The sequence below is a fragment of the Pseudophryne corroboree genome, chromosome 4, assembly GCF_028390025.1.
Source record: "Pseudophryne corroboree isolate aPseCor3 chromosome 4, aPseCor3.hap2, whole genome shotgun sequence".
Lineage (NCBI taxonomy): Eukaryota > Metazoa > Chordata > Amphibia > Anura > Myobatrachidae > Pseudophryne > Pseudophryne corroboree.
In genome coordinates this window covers 659,088,964-659,108,621 of record NC_086447.1, presented here as the reverse complement: position 1 = coordinate 659,108,621, position 19,658 = coordinate 659,088,964, and the positions used below count along the sequence as shown (strand labels likewise).

Here is a 19,658-nt window from a genome sequence, read left to right as displayed (position 1 = left end):
TCCATTGGAAGACTTGACTATTGTTGTTAAAAGACATAGGCATTCATATTATAGAGCCACAAACCACACTAGTAAAATAAAAACATGATAACATGGGATTCGAACCAATGACAGTCTTAATATGATAGTGCAAACCCAACACCTTACTAACTGTGCTAACCAGACACACAATTTATCAGAGATTTAAGTGAATAAGCTACAGTGTCCAAGGTACTAAACATAATATATTCTATGGGGTGTCATAAGCAAGTCATTAGAATACTTTCCTACTAAATTTATAAGACATAAGCATTCAATATTTTAGTAAACAAAGAGAAAATAAAGCTATCTATTGGGTTTCACTAAAAAATCCATTGGAAGACTTGACTATTGTTGTTAAAAGACATAGGCATTCATATTATAGAGCCACAAACCACACTAGTAAAATAAAAACATGATAACATGGGATTCGAACCAATGACAGTCTTAATATGATAGTGCAAACCCAACACCTTACTAACTGTGCTAACCAGACACACAATTTATCAGAGATTTAAGTGAATAAGCTACAGTGTCCAAGGTACTAAACATAATATATTCTATGGGGTGTCATAAGCAAGTCATTAGAATACTTTCCTACTAAATTTATAAGACATAAGCATTCAATATTTGAGTAAACAAAGAGAAAATAAAGCTATCTATTGGGTTTCACTAAAAAGTCCATTGGAAGACTTGACTATTGTTGTTAAAAAACATAGGCATTCATATTATAGAGCCACAAACCACACTAGTAAAATAAAAACATGACAACATGGGATTCGAGCCAATGACAGTCTTAATTTGATAGTGCAAACCCAACACCTTACTAACTGTGCTAACTAGACTGTGCATACCAGACACACAATTTATCAGAGATTTAAGTGAATAAGCTACAGTGTCCAAGGTACTAAACATAATATATTCTATGGGGTGTCATAAGCAAGTCATTAGAATACTTTCCTACTAAATTTATAAGACATAAGCATTCAATATTTGAGTAAACAAAGAGAAAATAAAGCTATCTATTGGGTTTCAATAAAAAGTCCATTGGAAGACTTGACTATTGTTGTTAAAAAACATAGGCATTCATATTATAGAGCCACAAACCACACTAGTAAAATAAAAACATGATAACATGGGATTCGAGCCAATGACAATCTTAATTTGATAGTGCAAACCCAACACCTTACTAACTGTGCTAACTAGACTGTGCATACCAGACACACAATTTATCAGAGATTTAAGTGAATAAGCTACAGTGTCCAAGGTACTAAACATAATATATTCTATGGGGTGTCATAAGCAAGTCATTAGAATACTTTCCTACTAAATTTATAAGACATAAGCATTCAATATTTGAGTAAACAAAGATAAAATAAAGCTATCTATTGGATTTCACTAAAAAGTCCATTGGAAGACTTGACTATTGTTGTTAAAAGACATAGGCATTCATATTATAGAGCAACAAACCACACTAGTAAAATAAAAACATGATAACATGGGATTCGAACCAATGACAGTCTTAATTTGATAGTGCAAACCAAACACCTTACTAACTGTGCTAACCAGACTGTGCATACCAGACACACAATTTATCAGAGATTTAAGTGAATAAGCTACAGTGTCCAAGGTACTAAACATAATATATTCTATGGGGTGTTATAAGCAAGTCATTAGAATACTTTCCTACTAAATTTATAAGACATAAGCATTCAATATTTGAGTAAACAAAGATAAAATAAAGCTATCTATTGGGTTTCACTAAAAAGTCCATTGGAAGACTTGACTATTGTTAAAAAACATAGGCATTCATATTATAGAGCCACAAACCACACTAGTAAAATAAAAACATGATAACATGGGAATCGAGCCAATGACAGTCTTTATTTGATTGTGCAAACCAAACACCTTACTAACTGTGCTAACTAGACTGTGCATACCAGACACACAATTTATCAGAGATTTAAGTGAATAAGCTACAGTGTCCAAGGTACTAAACATAATATATTCTATGGGGTGTCATAAGCAAGTCATTAGAATACTTTCCTACTAAATTTACAAGACATAAGCATTCAATATTTTAGTAAACAAAGAGAAAATAAAGCTATCTATTGGGTTTCACTAAAAAGTCCATTGGAAGACTTGACTATTGTTGTTAAAAGACATAGGCATTCATATTATAGAGCCACAAACCACACTAGTAAAATAAAAACATGATAACATGGGATTTGAACCAATGACAGTCTTAATTTGATAGTGCAAACCCAACACCTTACTAACTGTGCTAACCAGACACACAATTTATCAGAGATTTAAGTGAATAAGCTACAGTGTCCAAGGTACTAAACATAATATATTCTATGGGGTGTCATAAGCAAGTCATTAGAATACTTTCCTACTAAATTTATAAGACATAAGCATTCAATATTTGAGTAAACAAAGAGAAAATAAAGCTATCTATTGGGTTTCACTAAAAAGTCCATTGGAAGACTTGACTATTGTTGTTAAAAAACATAGGCATTCATATTATAGAGCCACAAACCACACTAGTAAAATAAAAACATGATAACATGGGATTCGAGCCAATGACAATCTTAATTTGATAGTGCAAACCCAACACCTTACTAACTGTGCTAACTAGACTGTGCATACCAGACACACAATTTATCAGAGATTTAAGTGAATAAGCTACAGTGTCCAAGGTACTAAACATAATATATTCTATGGGGTGTCATAAGCAAGTCATTAGAATACTTTCCTACTAAATTTATAAGACATAAGCATTCAATATTTGAGTAAACAAAGATAAAATAAAGCTATCTATTGGATTTCACTAAAAAGTCCATTGGAAGACTTGACTATTGTTGTTAAAAGACATAGGGGTATATGCAATAGCGGGCGAATTGGCAAAAAAGGCGAATTCCGGGCCGTTTTCGCCTCCAAAAATCAATTCGCCTATGCAGTGCAGTCATTTTTCGCAAAAAAACGGCCCGTCAAAATTCGCGTTTTCTCAATTCGCCTTTTTCCGAATTCGCCTTTTCTGCAATGGTACAGATGCTGCAATTCGCCTCCAGCATATTCAATTCAAGTTTGGAAATTCGCCTGCAGTGCTTTTAGACAGCAAATTCGCGATTTTCACTCCGCCACACTTTGGAGGGTGAAAACAAATTAAAAAATTTTAAACATGTTTTTTTTGGTTTTTTTTTTTTCAGGAATAGCAGATCTATTTATATTAGAAGGGATTAGGTACTTTTTTTTTGGGGGGGGGAGGCACAAATATTATTTATATATTTTTTAAAATAATATATATTTTTTTTTTTTTTTTTTATTGCTGGAACGTAAAATCAGAAAAAAAAATGGCGTGGGGTCCCCCCTCCAAAGCATAACCAGCCTCGGGCTCATTGAGCTGGTCCTGGTTCTAAAAATGCGGGGAAAAAATTGACAGGGGATCCCCCGTATTTTTAAAACCAGCACCGGGCTCTGCGCCTGATGCTGGTGCCAAAAATACGGGGGACAAAACGAGTAGGGGTCCCCCGTATTTTTAACACCAGCATCGGGCTCCACTAGCTGGACAGATAATGCCACAGCTGGGGGTCACTTTTATGCCGTGCCCTGCGGCCGTGGCATCAAATATCCAACTAGTCACCCCTGGCCGGGGTACCCTGGGGGAGTGGGGACCCCTTCAATCAAGGGGTCCCCCCCCCAGCCACCCAAGGGCCAGGGGTGAAGCCCGAGGCTGTCCCCCCCCATCCAATGGGCTGCGGATGGGGGGGCTGATAGCCTTTGTGTTCAAAAAAAAAGATATTGTTTTTTCCATTAGTACTACAAGTCCCAGCAAGCCTCCCCTGCAAGCTGGTACTTGGAGAACCACAAGTACCAGCATGCGGGAGAAAAACGGGCCCGCTGGTACCTGTAGTTCTAATGGAAAAAAAATACCCAAATAAAAACAGGACACAGACACCGTCGACAGTAAAACTTTATTACACACTGCCGACACACACATACTTACCTATGTTCACACGCCGACATCGGTCCTCTTCTCCATGTAGAATCCACGGATACCTGAAAATAAAAGATCAATATACTCACCTCAACAGGCTCCAGAGATAAATCCACGGACTTGGCAAAAAAAGAAAACGAACAACCGGACCTGCGGACCGAAAGGGGTCCCATGCTGACACATGGGACCCCTCTCCCCGAATGCCGGGACATCACGTGACTCCTGTCACTGATGTCCCTTCAGCCAATCAGGAAGCGCTACTGCCACGCTCACCTGATTGGCTGGACGCCGTCTGTACTCTGACAGCGCCTCGCAAAGCCGCTCCATTACTTTCAATGGTGGGAACTTAGCGGCTAGCAGTGGGGTCACCCGCCGGTCACCGCTGACCGGCGGGTGACCTCACCGCTAGCCGCTAAGTTCCCACCATTGAATATAATGGAGGGAGCTGTGCGATGCGCTGTCACAGCGATCAGCCAATCAGGTGAGCGCAACGAAGTTGCGCTTCCTGATTGGCTTAGAGACCTGTCAGTGACAGCTGTCACTGACAGATCTTAATCGTGGAAAGGTGTCCCATGTGTCAACATGGGACCCCTTTCAGTCCGTTTTTGGTGCGGGTAAATGCGCTTTCTTTTTTTGCCAAGTACGTGGATTTATCTCTGGACCCTGAGGTGAGTATATTGAACTTTGCTTTTCAGGTATCCGTGGATTCTACATGGAGAAGAGGACCGATGTCGGCGTGTGAACATAGGTAAGTATGTGTGTGTCGGTAGTGTGAAATAAAGTTTTACTGTCGACGGTGTCTGTGTACTGTTTTTATTTGGGTATTTTTTTTCCAGTAGTACTACAGGTACCAGCGGGCCCGTTTTTCTCCCGCATGCTGGTACTTGTGGTTCTCCAAGTACCAGCTTGCGGGAGAGGCTTGCTGGGACTTGTAGTACTAATGGAAAAAACAATATCTTTTTTTTTGAACACAAAGGCTATCAGCCCCCCCATCCGCAGCCCATTGGATGGGGGGGGACAGCCTCGGGCTTCACCCCTGGCCCTTGGGTGGCTGGGGGGGGACCCCTTGATTGAAGGGGTCCCCACTCCCCCAGGGTACCCCGGCCAGGGGTGACTAGTTGGATATTTGATGCCACGGCCGCAGGGCACGGCATAAAAGTGACCCCCGGCTGTGGCATTATCTGTCCAGCTAGTGGAGCCCGATGCTGGTGTTAAAAATACGGGGGACCCCTACTCGTTTTGTCCCCCGTATTTTTGGCACCAGCATCAGGCGCAGAGCCCGGTGCTGGTTTTAAAAATACGGGGGATCCCCTGTCAATTTTTTCCCCGCATTTTTAGAACCAGGACCAGCTCAATGAGCCCGAGGCTGGTTATGCTTTGGAGGGGGGACCCCACGCCATTTTTTTCCCTGATTTTACCGTTCCAGCAATAAAAAAATTATTTTAAAAAATATAAATTATATTTGTGCCTCCCCCCCCCCAAAAAAAAAAGTACCTAATCCCTTCTATTATAAATAGATCTGCTATTCCCAAAAAAAAAAACACCAATAGAAACATGTTTAAAATTTGTCCCGGCCTTTGGGAGAAAGGGGTATGATGTGAAAACATTGGACCCCTTTCATTAGTCCGCTGGATCGGTGTGCGTTTTTTTGTTTTGCCAAGTACGTGGATTATCTCTCTGGACCTGGATGTACCTCTGGACGCTGGAAGGTGAGTATGATTTTTTTGACAGGTACCTTCGGTTCGTCGGAGATCGTTGCAGTCGGCGTGTCAACACAGGTGAGATGGATTGCCCAGAACTCCCTTTGTCCAAAATCACCCTGGCATGTCCAAAATGCATCCCTCCGGCACTTGCGTCACTACACATCCAAACATTCCATGAAACAGCAATGCTGGTCAGGGAATGTTTGGATGTGTAGTGATGCAAGTGCAGGAGGGTTGCATTTGGGCCACTGCAATCCACTTGTGTTGTGTGGACTGTATGTACCTCTTCTTTCCATTCCCAGGGTGACACTATTACCCACATCTGGTAGCTCATACTGTTCTCTTCCACAGGTCCTGCGTTGTATCTTCCCAAGTGGCGTGGATGTGAGGAGACACGACATTTCACCCGATGTTCCATGGGCGACCTACTGGTGATGTGGACCTGACCCTCCGCCATGTAGCAGACAACCACCTCAGGTGAGATGCAATTGACCAACAAAACTCACTTGTCCTAAATCACCCTGGCATGTCCAAAGTGCAGCCCTACGGCACTTGCGTCACTACACATCCAAACATTCCCTGAAACAGCAATGCTGGATCAGGGAATGTTTGGATGTGTAGTTATGCAAGTGCAGGAGGTTTGCATTTGGGCTGCTGCAACCCGCTTGTGTTGTGTGGACTGTTGTATGTACCTCCTTTTTCAGCCCCAGAGTGACACTATCACCCATACCTGAAAGCTTAAACGGTTCTCTTCCACAGGTACTGCGGTGTATCTTCCCAAGTGGCGTGGATGTGAGGAGACACGACATTTCACCCGATGTTCCATGGGCGACCTACTGGTGATGTGGACCTGACCCTCCGCCATGTAGCAGACAACCACCTCAGGTGAGATGCAATTGACCAACAAAACTCACTTGTCCTAAATCACCCTGGCATGTCCAAAGTGCAGCCCTACGGCACTTGCGTCACTACACATCCAAACATTCCCTGAAACAGCAATGCTGGATCAGGGAATGTTTGGATGTGTAGTGATGCAAGTGCAGGAGGGTTGCATTTGGGCCGCTGCAACCCGCTTGTGTTGTGTGGTCTGTATTTACCTCTTCTTTCCTGTCCCAGGGTGACACTATTACCCACATCTGGTAGCTCATACTGTTCTCTTCCACAGATCTTCCGGTGTATCCTTCCTAAGTGGTGTGGACGTGAAGAGACAGATCCCCTGATGTTCCCTGGGCAATCTTACATACAATTCAACTGCATTACAAATTTTAATAAAAACCACAGGAAACTTCTATTTTTAAAAGTTTATTGAAGATAAAAAAATTTAATAAAGTTTGAAAGTTAATAAAAAAAAAAAAAAATAGTTTGTTCTTCTTTACATTCTTTTCTTGTGTATATAGATATCTGTGGGGAAAAGAGGAAAAAAAAAGTATATTAAAGTAAAAACACACTTGTTCATTTTTTCCAATGAAAATTTGTGGAACACAGCCCAGCATGAGACATTGCTGGGCGGTGTTGTTCTACAAAGGCATGCGATTCAAAGTGAAAGAGTGTCGTCAGTGGTCAGCACTTTGACAGGCTAACATTTGTGGAACAACACAGCCCAGCATGAGCCATTGCTGGGCGGTGTTGTTCTACAAAGGCATGCGGTTCAAAGTTTCTTGAATTAAATTTGGTTCTACTCACCTTGGTACGCTCAACACAATCTTATTCCGTCCACTTCATTTTTCCTCACAAATCCTATGAATAAGTCAAAAACACAGACTAGTGAATAGTAAATTCACACAATGAAAGTCTACAGTACATCATTACAAAAAGGATTTTTTGAAGAAAAAGGGGGTATCAGAATAGCTCTTTGGCCCATCATACATGTAGCCGCAAGGAGCTTTCATCCGTTACCACACGCGCCCGCATACATGCCCGCGCATGTATGCCTACACAAAGCTCCTTGGTAGTACCCGGTCACGGGTGGGGAAGCCCAACAAAGAAAAAACAATAGTAAGAAAAACAACAAACTAATGGGAGGGGAAGACAGGGATACATGAAAAACATTTAAAATAAAATAAAATAATACGACCGGGTTTATGGTGGAAGTCTGTCCGGATCCTCTTCTTCCCCCTGATAGGGCGTGGATGTCCTGGGAGGCTGGGGAGTATGTCGACTGGCCCTCGGTGCCCATGCTGCTGAAGAATGTGCGGCTGGTGGTGGAGGCATCTGGGGGGTGGGGTACATCCCTGTATATCCCTGGTACATCTGTGACTGACTGTACTGGGATGGGACTTGAGGAAGGGTACGATGCGTCCTTGTGGCTTGAGACGGCGGATATGGTGGATCACCAGCGTGTTGATGAGCTGGTTCTGGGAGCTTATCATAGATCATCTGCAGTGTGGTTGCGATGAGCTGTTGGCTGGAAGCGGAGTGTCGATGACTATCCGACATGTTCTTATTGCTTTCTGCCAAACATGTGGTTTTTTCCACAAGCTTGACCAAGGAATCGGACATGATGTTAAGTATGTTCCTATTCTCCCTACGATCTTCAATTATGATCTGTAGTATTGTGGCCGTGCTGTCGGAAATAGTCTTCTGCAGTTCATGCAGATTGTTGGACATTTTCTCCATTGTCCTCTCAATGTTGTCCAGTCTGCTTCCCACAACATTTGTGTATGTATCCTGGCGTGTCCCAATCTCTGATGCCAGGGTGTGAACCCTCTGAACAGTTGAGGGATTCTGCCCTTCCTGGATGTCTGCCACCACATTCATTTGGGCAGCTGAAAAGAAAATTAGACAATATTATCCAAATTCAACAAACATTTTTTGGAAGGTTCACAATTCAATTTACTCACGCAGGGATGTAGTAACTGGAGCCTCCTGCACTTCCACCTCGTCATCCTCTGACGACTCCTGTAGGAGATCCGGCCTGAAGTACGAACCAACCCCCGAAGCTAGTCCGCTGCTGGTTCGTGGCACCACTGTTTGCAAAATAAATTTTGGAAAAGTTGATAAACTTTACACAACTACTGCCGCCCCCCCCCCCCCACACAAAAAAAAACAAACAAACCTTCTCCATCCTGTGATGCCGCTGCTCCAGGAGCTCCACTTGTCCTCGTTTCGGAAGACTTTTCAAGGGTCTGGCTGGATACATCTGCACGGCTGTCCTCAAACCCAAGAAAAGTTTCGTCAGTTAACCCTGTAGACTCAAACAGATCGAGTGATGGGTCCACAAGGGTTGTGTCTTGAGGCTCTTCAGTCACAGTCCCAGAGCTCCTGGAGAGACGACGATCTGGTGATGGCCTGCGCGCAGGAGCTGTAGTTTGGCGCCCATCTTGTGGTGTGGTCGCCGACGGTGTCTGGTGCACAGGTGATAGTCTGTGCACTGATGTCGTCTGGTGCACAGGTGACCAACTGCGCGATGACGAACTGTGGCGCACAGGTGACGATCTGTGTGCTCGCGATGCTTGCGGCGCAGTTGATGGTCCGCGCGCTGCTGCCGATGCCTGCTGCACAGGTAACGGTCCGTGCGCTGGCGATGTCCTGTGCGCAGGTGATGTCCTCTGGGCAGGTCTGTCTGAAAAAAAAAAAAAAACACATTAGCACATACAAAAATTTTAAAGGGAACTACAGCTCATGTGAATGTATTCTTACCATCAGACCTCCTTTTGGACGGCTGGTCTCCCGCCTTCCTCCGTCTTCTGGGCGGTTCTTCCTCCTCGAGAAAGCCAGCAGGACGGCTGGAGTCCACACCTCCGCGAACTCCTTCGACCATGACAGGGTTCAAGCGCCTTCTAATAACGTTCTCCCAGGGTAGCCACTTCAAATTGAGAGCCGGGCCACCTCCCGTAGCTGTCTCATGTCGGCGCTGAATCCCCATCTTCTTCTTGGTCTGTCTGCGGCAATCACTGTACCGCTTCAAGCAATTTTGGGTGCTCCGACGGTTTCCAGAAATTGCAGTTACTTGACTGGCGATGGATTCCCAGATGTTCCGCTTTACCTTAAATGCTGTTTTCTGTGCCCTTGATCCATACAAAACGTCGTAGGACCTGTCGACGCAATCCACTAGGACACAGTTTTCCGCCTCAGTGTATCTGGGTCCACGCGGCTTTTTCTGTCCTGCTTCTTCACCAGAGGCTTCCTCCTCCGACTGCTCCTCTGGCTGGCTTCTTGCCTTTAGGGATTAAAAAAAAAAAAAAATACATTTTATTAAGATCGGTATGTACCTGTGAGTGTCAGTATCCCTGGCATTGCGCACCTATTACAGTAGGTGTGCATGGCATTGCACAAACTACAGTGGGTAAAGTTTGATGCTATTTGTGTCTGCAGGTGTGGTTAAGTACCTTTTTACTAGGCTTTTTCTTGGACTTCTCATGGGCCCTTGACGACCGCGGCTGGTCACTAGATGCCTGGTCGGTCGCATCCGCCTCCTGGGTTGGCTCCCACTCCTCATTGCTTTGCAGGGATATATCCGAGGGGGTGGGGGAAGGGGCGGATCGGGTTTGTTTGTCCCTTGACATCTCTGTTATAAAAAAAAAAAACCACACATGTATAAATGGCTGAGCCTCACAAAATGGCTGCCCCTTACAAAATGGCTGCCCCTTACAAAATGTCGACCAGGCTGTCGACTCAACTTGCTCCAAATCACCCCAAAATGGCCAGAAAGCATCCCTGCACACTCAGGAGGCACCCCACAGCAAAATTAGGCGGGAAAACACATGTTTGAAAAACAATCAGCCACACATGTCAACCTGGCTGTCGACTCAACTTGCTCCAAATCACCCCAAAATGGCCAGAAAGCATCCCTGCACACTCAGGAGTCACCCCACAGCAAAATTAGGCGGGAAAACACATGTTTGAAAAACAATCAGCAGCACATGTCAACCTGGCTGTCGACTCAACTTGCTCCAAATCACCCCAAATTGGCCAGAAAGCATCCCAGCACACTCAGGAGGCACCCCACAGCAAAATTAGGCGGGAAAACACATGTTTGAAAAACAATCAGCAGCACATGTCAACCTGGCTGTCGACTCAACTTGCTCCAAATCACCCCAAATTGGCCAGAAAGCATCCCAGCACACTCAGGAGGCACCCCACAGCAAAATTAGGCGGGAAAACACATGTTTGAAAAACAATCAGCAGCACATGTCAACCTGGCTGTCGACTCAACTTGCTCCAAATCACCCCAAATTGGCCAGAAAACATCCCAGCACACTCAGGAGGCACCCCACAGCAAAATTAGGCGGGAAAACACATGTTTGAAAAACAATCAGCAGCACATGTCAACCTGGCTGTCGACTCAACTTGCTCCAAATCACCCCAAATTGGCCAGAAAGCATCCCAGCACACTCAGGAGGCACCCCACAGCAAAATTAGGCGGGAAAACACATGTTTGAAAAACAATCAGCAGCACATGTCGACCAGGCTGTCGACTAAACTTGCTCCAAATCACCCCAAAATGGTCAGAAAGCATTCCTGCACACTCAGGAGTCACCCCACAGCAAAATTAGGCGGAAAAACACATGTTTGCAAAACAGTCAGCAGCACATGTCGACCAGGCTGTCGACTAAACTTGCTCCAAAACACCCCAAAATGACCAGAAAGCATCCCTGCACACTCAGGAGGTACACCAATGCTAATAGAAGACCCAAAAAAGTCAATTAAAAAAAAAAAAAAAAACGTGAAAAACTACCCCAAAACACAAGTCTCCCTAAAAATGCAGCAACACAAGCAAGGGGCTATACACATACCTGCACACATGCACACATACACAAACACCCCATGTACACCTCATGGCAACCCCCACTACACAAACACATACATGCAACACCAGACACACATGTGGTACTTACCTACAAATGTAGTAAAAGCTCCTAAAATGGCTCTGCTCCGGGGTAACAGGAATCCTCCTGACTGTCCAGGAATAAAGCCTGCTGGGGTGTCCAAAGATATCCACAGCAAACAACCAAATTGTTAGCTCTGCTCCTCCTCACACCTCTCTGCAGGTTCACAAAATGGCTGCAGAGCACATGCAGCAAACAAGCCCTAATAAAGGGCTGCTTTGGGCGGGAAGGCGAATTCATTACGCCCACTACTCGCCGATTGGCCTGGATCCGCCTGCGGGAGGGGCGAATCGTTTTTTCATTGAATATAGTGAATCCAGGGTCCCGGCGACAGGGCTGTGGCTGGCGATAGCGGGCGAATCGCACAGAGGCGGATCTAATGCCGCGATTCGCCCGCTATTGCATATACCCCATAGGCATTCATATTATAGAGCCACAAAACACACTAGTAAAATAAAAACATGATAACATGGGATTCGAACCAATGACAGTCTTAATTTGATAGTGCAAACCAAACACCTTAATAACTGTGCTAACCAGACTGTGCATACCAGACCCACAATTTATCAGAGATTTAAGTGAATAAGCTACAGTGTCCAAGGTAGTAAACATAATATATTTTATGGGGTGTCATAAGCAAGTCATTAGAATACTTTCCTACTAAATTTATAAGACATAAGCATTCAATATTTTAGTAAACAAAGAGAAAATAAAGCTATCTATTGGGTTTCACTAAAAAGTCCATTGGAAGACTTGACTATTGTTGTTAAAAGACATAGGCATTCATATTATAGAGCCACAAACCACACTAGTCAAATAAACACATGATAACATGGGATTCGAACCAATGACAGTCTTAATTTGATAGTGCAAACCCAACACCTTACTAACTGTGCTAACCAGACTGTGCATACCAGACACACAATTTATCAGAGATTTAAGTGAATAAGCTACAGTGTCCAAGGTACTAAACATAATATATTCTATGGGGTGTCATAAGCAAGTCATTAGAATACTTTCCTACTAAATTTATAAGACATAAGCATTCAATATTTGAGTAAACAAAGATAAAATAAAGCTATCTATTGGGTTTCACTAAAAAGTCCATTGGAAGACTTGACTATTGTTAAAAAACATAGGCATTCATATTATAGAGCCACAAACCACACTAGTAAAGTAAAAACATGATAACATGGGAATCGAGCCAATGACAGTCTTTATTTGATTGTGCAAACCAAACACCTTACTAACTGTGCTAACTAGACTGTGCATACCAGATACACAATTTATCAGAGATTTAAGTGAATAAGCTACAGTGTCCAAGGTACTAAACATAATATATTCTATGGGGTGTCATAAGCAAGTCATTAGAATACTTTCCTACTAAATTTACAAGACATAAGCATTCAATATTTTAGTAAACAAAGAGAAAATAAAGCTATCTATTGGGTTTCACTAAAAAGTCCATTGGAAGACTTGACTATTGTTGTTAAAAGACATAGGCATTCATATTATAGAGCCACAAACCACACTAGTAAAATAAAAACATGATAACATGGGATTCGAACCAATGACAGTCTTAATATGATAGTGCAAACCCAACACCTTACTAACTGTGCTAACCAGACACACAATTTATCAGAGATTTAAGTGAATAAGCTACAGTGTCCAAGGTACTAAACATAATATATTCTATGGGGTGTCATAAGCAAGTCATTAGAATACTTTCCTACTAAATTTATAAGACATAAGCATTCAATATTTTAGTAAACAAAGAGAAAATAAAGCTATCTATTGGGTTTCACTAAAAAATCCATTGGAAGACTTGACTATTGTTGTTAAAAGACATAGGCATTCATATTATAGAGCCACAAACCACACTAGTAAAATAAAAACATGATAACATGGGATTCGAACCAATGACAGTCTTAATATGATAGTGCAAACCCAACACCTTACTAACTGTGCTAACCAGACACACAATTTATCAGAGATTTAAGTGAATAAGCTACAGTGTCCAAGGTACTAAACATAATATATTCTATGGGGTGTCATAAGCAAGTCATTAGAATACTTTCCTACTAAATTTATAAGACATAAGCATTCAATATTTGAGTAAACAAAGAGAAAATAAAGCTATCTATTGGGTTTCACTAAAAAGTCCATTGGAAGACTTGACTATTGTTGTTAAAAAACATAGGCATTCATATTATAGAGCCACAAACCACACTAGTAAAATAAAAACATGACAACATGGGATTCGAGCCAATGACAGTCTTAATTTGATAGTGCAAACCCAACACCTTACTAACTGTGCTAACTAGACTGTGCATACCAGACACACAATTTATCAGAGATTTAAGTGAATAAGCTACAGTGTCCAAGGTACTAAACATAATATATTCTATGGGGTGTCATAAGCAAGTCATTAGAATACTTTCCTACTAAATTTATAAGACATAAGCATTCAATATTTGAGTAAACAAAGAGAAAATAAAGCTATCTATTGGGTTTCAATAAAAAGTCCATTGGAAGACTTGACTATTGTTGTTAAAAAACATAGGCATTCATATTATAGAGCCACAAACCACACTAGTAAAATAAAAACATGATAACATGGGATTCGAGCCAATGACAATCTTAATTTGATAGTGCAAACCCAACACCTTACTAACTGTGCTAACTAGACTGTGCATACCAGACACACAATTTATCAGAGATTTAAGTGAATAAGCTACAGTGTCCAAGGTACTAAACATAATATATTCTATGGGGTGTCATAAGCAAGTCATTAGAATACTTTCCTACTAAATTTATAAGACATAAGCATTCAATATTTGAGTAAACAAAGATAAAATAAAGCTATCTATTGGATTTCACTAAAAAGTCCATTGGAAGACTTGACTATTGTTGTTAAAAGACATAGGCATTCATATTATAGAGCAACAAACCACACTAGTAAAATAAAAACATGATAACATGGGATTCGAACCAATGACAGTCTTAATTTGATAGTGCAAACCAAACACCTTACTAACTGTGCTAACCAGACTGTGCATACCAGACCCACAATTTATCAGAGATTTAAGTGAATAAGCTACAGTGTCCAAGGTAGTAAACATAATATATTTTATGGGGTGTCATAAGCAAGTCATTAGAATACTTTCCTACTAAATTTATAAGACATAAGCATTCAATATTTTAGTAAACAAAGAGAAAATAAAGCTATCTATTGGGTTTCACTAAAAAGTCCATTGGAAGACTTGACTATTGTTGTTAAAAGACATAGGCATTCATATTATAGAGCCACAAACCACACTAGTCAAATAAAAACATGATAACATGGGATTCAAACCAATGACAGTCTTAATTTGATAGTGCAAACCCAACACCTTACTAACTGTGCTAACCAGACTGTGCATACCAGACACACAATTTATCAGAGATTTAAGTGAATAAGCTACAGTGTCCAAGGTACTAAACATAATATATTCTATGGGGTGTTATAAGCAAGTCATTAGAATACTTTCCTACTAAATTTATAAGACATAAGCATTCAATATTTGAGTAAACAAAGATAAAATAAAGCTATCTATTGGGTTTCACTAACAAGTCCATTGGAAGACTTGACTATTGTTAAAAAACATAGGCATTCATATTATAGAGCCACAAACCACACTAGTAAAATAAAAACATGATAACATGGGAATCGAGCCAATGACAGTCTTTATTTGATTGTGCAAACCAAACACCTTACTAACTGTGCTAACTAGACTGTGCATACCAGACACACAATTTATCAGAGATTTAAGTGAATAAGCTACAGTATCCAAGGTACTAAACATAATATATTCTATGGGGTGTCATAAGCAAGTCATTAGAATACTTTCCTACTAAATTTACAAGACATAAGCATTCAATATTTTAGTAAACAAAGAGAAAATAAAGCTATCTATTGGGTTTCACTAAAAAGTCCATTGGAAGACTTGACTATTGTTGTTAAAAGACATAGGCATTCATATTATAGAGCCACAAACCACACTAGTAAAATAAAAACATGATAACATGAGATTTGAACCAATGACAGTCTTAATATGATAGTGCAAACCCAACACCTTACTAACTGTGCTAACCAGACACACAATTTATCAGAGATTTAAGTGAATAAGCTACAGTGTCCAAGGTACTAAACATAATATATTCTATGGGGTGTCATAAGCAAGTCATTAGAATACTTTCCTACTAAATTTATAAGACATAAGCATTCAATATTTTAGTAAACAAAGAGAAAATAAAGCTATCTATTGGGTTTCACTAAAAAGTCCATTGGAAGACTTGACTATTGTTGTTAAAAAACATAGGCATTCATATTATAGAGCCACAAACCACACTAGTAAAATAAAAACATGATAACATGGGATTCGAGCCAATGACAATCTTAATTTGATAGTGCAAACCCAACACCTTACTAACTGTGCTAACTAGACTGTGCATACCAGACACACAATTTATCAGAGATTTAAGTGAATAAGCTACAGTGTCCAAGGTACTAAACATAATATATTCTATGGGGTGTCATAAGCAAGTCATTAGAATACTTTCCTACTAAATTTATAAGACATAAGCATTCAATATTTGAGTAAACAAAGATAAAATAAAGCTATCTATTGGATTTCACTAAAAAGTCCATTGGAAGACTTGACTATTGTTGTTAAAAGACATAGGCATTCATATTATAGAGCCACAAAACACACTAGTAAAATAAAAACATGATAACATGGGATTCGAACCAATGACAGTCTTAATTTGATAGTGCAAACCAAACACCTTAATAACTGTGCTAACCAGACTGTGCATACCAGACCCACAATTTATCAGAGATTTAAGTGAATAAGCTACAGTGTCCAAGGTAGTAAACATAATATATTTTATGGGGTGTCATAAGCAAGTCATTAGAATACTTTCCTACTAAATTTATAAGACATAAGCATTCAATATTTTAGTAAACAAAGAGAAAATAAAGCTATCTATTGGGTTTCACTAAAAAGTCCATTGGAAGACTTGACTATTGTTGTTAAAAGACATAGGCATTCATATTATAGAGCCACAAACCACACTAGTCAAATAAAAACATGATAACATGGGATTCGAACCAATGACAGTCTTAATTTGATAGTGCAAACCCAACACCTTACTAACTGTGCTAACCAGACTGTGCATACCAGACACACAATTTATCAGAGATTTAAGTGAATAAGCTACAGTGTCCAAGGTACTAAACATAATATATTCTATGGGGTGTCATAAGCAAGTCATTAGAATACTTTCCTACTAAATTTATAAGACATAAGCATTCAATATTTGAGTAAACAAAGATAAAATAAAGCTATCTATTGGGTTTCACTAAAAAGTCCATTGGAAGACTTGACTATTGTTAAAAAACATAGGCATTCATATTATAGAGCCACAAACCACACTAGTAAAATAAAAACATGATAACATGGGAATCGAGCCAATGACAGTCTTTATTTGATTGTGCAAACCAAACACCTTACTAACTGTGCTAACTAGACTGTGCATACCAGATACACAATTTATCAGAGATTTAAGTGAATAAGCTACAGTGTCCAAGGTACTAAACATAATATATTCTATGGGGTGTCATAAGCAAGTCATTAGAATACTTTCCTACTAAATTTACAAGACATAAGCATTCAATATTTTAGTAAACAAAGAGAAAATAAAGCTATCTATTGGGTTTCACTAAAAAGTCCATTGGAAGACTTGACTATTGTTGTTAAAAGACATAGGCATTCATATTATAGAGCCACAAACCACACTAGTAAAATAAAAACATGATAACATGGGATTCGAACCAATGACAGTCTTAATATGATAGTGCAAACCCAACACCTTACTAACTGTGCTAACCAGACACACAATTTATCAGAGATTTAAGTGAATAAGCTACAGTGTCCAAGGTACTAAACATAATATATTCTATGGGGTGTCATAAGCAAGTCATTAGAATACTTTCCTACTAAATTTATAAGACATAAGCATTCAATATTTTAGTAAACAAAGAGAAAATAAAGCTATCTATTGGGTTTCACTAAAAAATCCATTGGAAGACTTGACTATTGTTGTTAAAAGACATAGGCATTCATATTATAGAGCCACAAACCACACTAGTAAAATAAAAACATGATAACATGGGATTCGAACCAATGACAGTCTTAATATGATAGTGCAAACCCAACACCTTACTAACTGTGCTAACCAGACACACAATTTATCAGAGATTTAAGTGAATAAGCTACAGTGTCCAAGGTACTAAACATAATATATTCTATGGGGTGTCATAAGCAAGTCATTAGAATACTTTCCTACTAAATTTATAAGACATAAGCATTCAATATTTGAGTAAACAAAGAGAAAATAAAGCTATCTATTGGGTTTCACTAAAAAGTCCATTGGAAGACTTGACTATTGTTGTTAAAAAACATAGGCATTCATATTATAGAGCCACAAACCACACTAGTAAAATAAAAACATGACAACATGGGATTCGAGCCAATGACAGTCTTAATTTGATAGTGCAAACCCAACACCTTACTAACTGTGCTAACTAGACTGTGCATACCAGACACACAATTTATCAGAGATTTAAGTGAATAAGCTACAGTGTCCAAGGTACTAAACATAATATATTCTATGGGGTGTCATAAGCAAGTCATTAGAATACTTTCCTACTAAATTTATAAGACATAAGCATTCAATATTTGAGTAAACAAAGAGAAAATAAAGCTATCTATTGGGTTTCAATAAAAAGTCCATTGGAAGACTTGACTATTGTTGTTAAAAAACATAGGCATTCATATTATAGAGCCACAAACCACACTAGTAAAATAAAAACATGATAACATGGGATTCGAGCCAATGACAATCTTAATTTGATAGTGCAAACCCAACACCTTACTAACTGTGCTAACTAGACTGTGCATACCAGACACACAATTTATCAGAGATTTAAGTGAATAAGCTACAGTGTCCAAGGTACTAAACATAATATATTCTATGGGGTGTCATAAGCAAGTCATTAGAATACTTTCCTACTAAATTTATAAGACATAAGCATTCAATATTTGAGTAAACAAAGATAAAATAAAGCTATCTATTGGATTTCACTAAAAAGTCCATTGGAAGACTTGACTATTGTTGTTAAAAGACATAGGCATTCATATTATAGAGCAACAAACCACACTAGTAAAATAAAAACATGATAACATGGGATTCGAACCAATGACAGTCTTAATTTGATAGTGCAAACCAAACACCTTACTAACTGTGCTAACCAGACTGCGCATACCAGACCCACAATTTATCAGAGATTTAAGTGAATAAGCTACAGTGTCCAAGGTAGTAAACATAATATATTTTATGGGGTGTCATAAGCAAGTCATTAGAATACTTTCCTACTAAATTTATAAGACATAAGCATTCAATATTTTAGTAAACAAAGAGAAAATAAAGCTATCTATTGGGTTTCACTAAAAAGTCCATTGGAAGACTTGACTATTGTTGTTAAAAGACATAGGCATTCATATTATAGAGCCACAAACCACACTAGTCAAATAAAAACATGATAACATGGGATTCAAACCAATGACAGTCTTAATTTGATAGTGCAAACCCAACACCTTACTAACTGTGCTAACCAGACTGTGCATACCAGACACACAATTTATCAGAGATTTAAGTGAATAAGCTACAGTGTCCAAGGTACTAAACATAATATATTCTATGGGGTGTTATAAGCAAGTCATTAGAATACTTTCCTACTAAATTTATAAGACATAAGCATTCAATATTTGAGTAAACAAAGATAAAATAAAGCTATCTATTGGGTTTCACTAACAAGTCCATTGGAAGACTTGACTATTGTTAAAAAACATAGGCATTCATATTATAGAGCCACAAACCACACTAGTAAAATAAAAACATGATAACATGGGAATCGAGCCAATGACAGTCTTTATTTGATTGTGCAAACCAAACACCTTACTAACTGTGCTAACTAGACTGTGCATACCAGACACACAATTTATC

General features: G+C 39.6%; 1 protein-coding gene and 1 long non-coding RNA gene across 2 annotated transcripts; one reads left to right on the top strand and one right to left on the bottom strand.

The window, feature by feature from the left end:
• The first annotated feature begins 4,487 nt into the window (after nt 1–4,487).
• Nucleotides 4,488–7,027, top strand: LOC134911673 (uncharacterized). Its single transcript, XR_010176757.1, has 4 exons — nt 4,488–4,686; nt 6,073–6,198; nt 6,481–6,606; nt 6,887–7,027. It is a non-coding gene; the product is annotated as an uncharacterized LOC134911673 (long non-coding RNA).
• Nucleotides 7,028–7,080: 53 nt separating this feature from the next.
• LOC134910125 (serine/arginine repetitive matrix protein 1-like) lies at nt 7,081–11,691 on the bottom strand. The gene is made up of 7 exons (XM_063917799.1): nt 11,559–11,691; nt 10,050–10,228; nt 9,361–9,880; nt 8,777–9,283; nt 8,562–8,687; nt 7,405–8,486; nt 7,081–7,122 (listed from the first exon to the last, which is right to left on the bottom strand). Exons 2-6 carry the CDS (start codon nt 10,224–10,226, stop codon nt 7,801–7,803), a joined length of 2,016 nt encoding a protein of 671 aa, XP_063773869.1. The 5' UTR covers nt 10,227–10,228; nt 11,559–11,691; the 3' UTR covers nt 7,081–7,122; nt 7,405–7,800.
• Between the last annotated feature and the right edge of the window lie 7,967 nt (nt 11,692–19,658).

Coding starts and splice junctions, on each gene's coding strand:
- LOC134910125 (XM_063917799.1), bottom strand. CDS start 10,226: ATGTCAAGGGACAAACAAACCCGATCCGCCCCTTCCCCCACCCCCTCG. Junction 9,881..10,049: donor AGAAAAAGCCTAGTAAAAAG/GTACTTAACCAC, acceptor TAATCCCTAAAG/GCAAGAAGCCAGCCAGAGGA. Junction 8,487..8,561: donor TCCAGTTACTACATCCCTGC/GTGAGTAAATTG, acceptor TTTTCTTTTCAG/CTGCCCAAATGAATGTGGTG.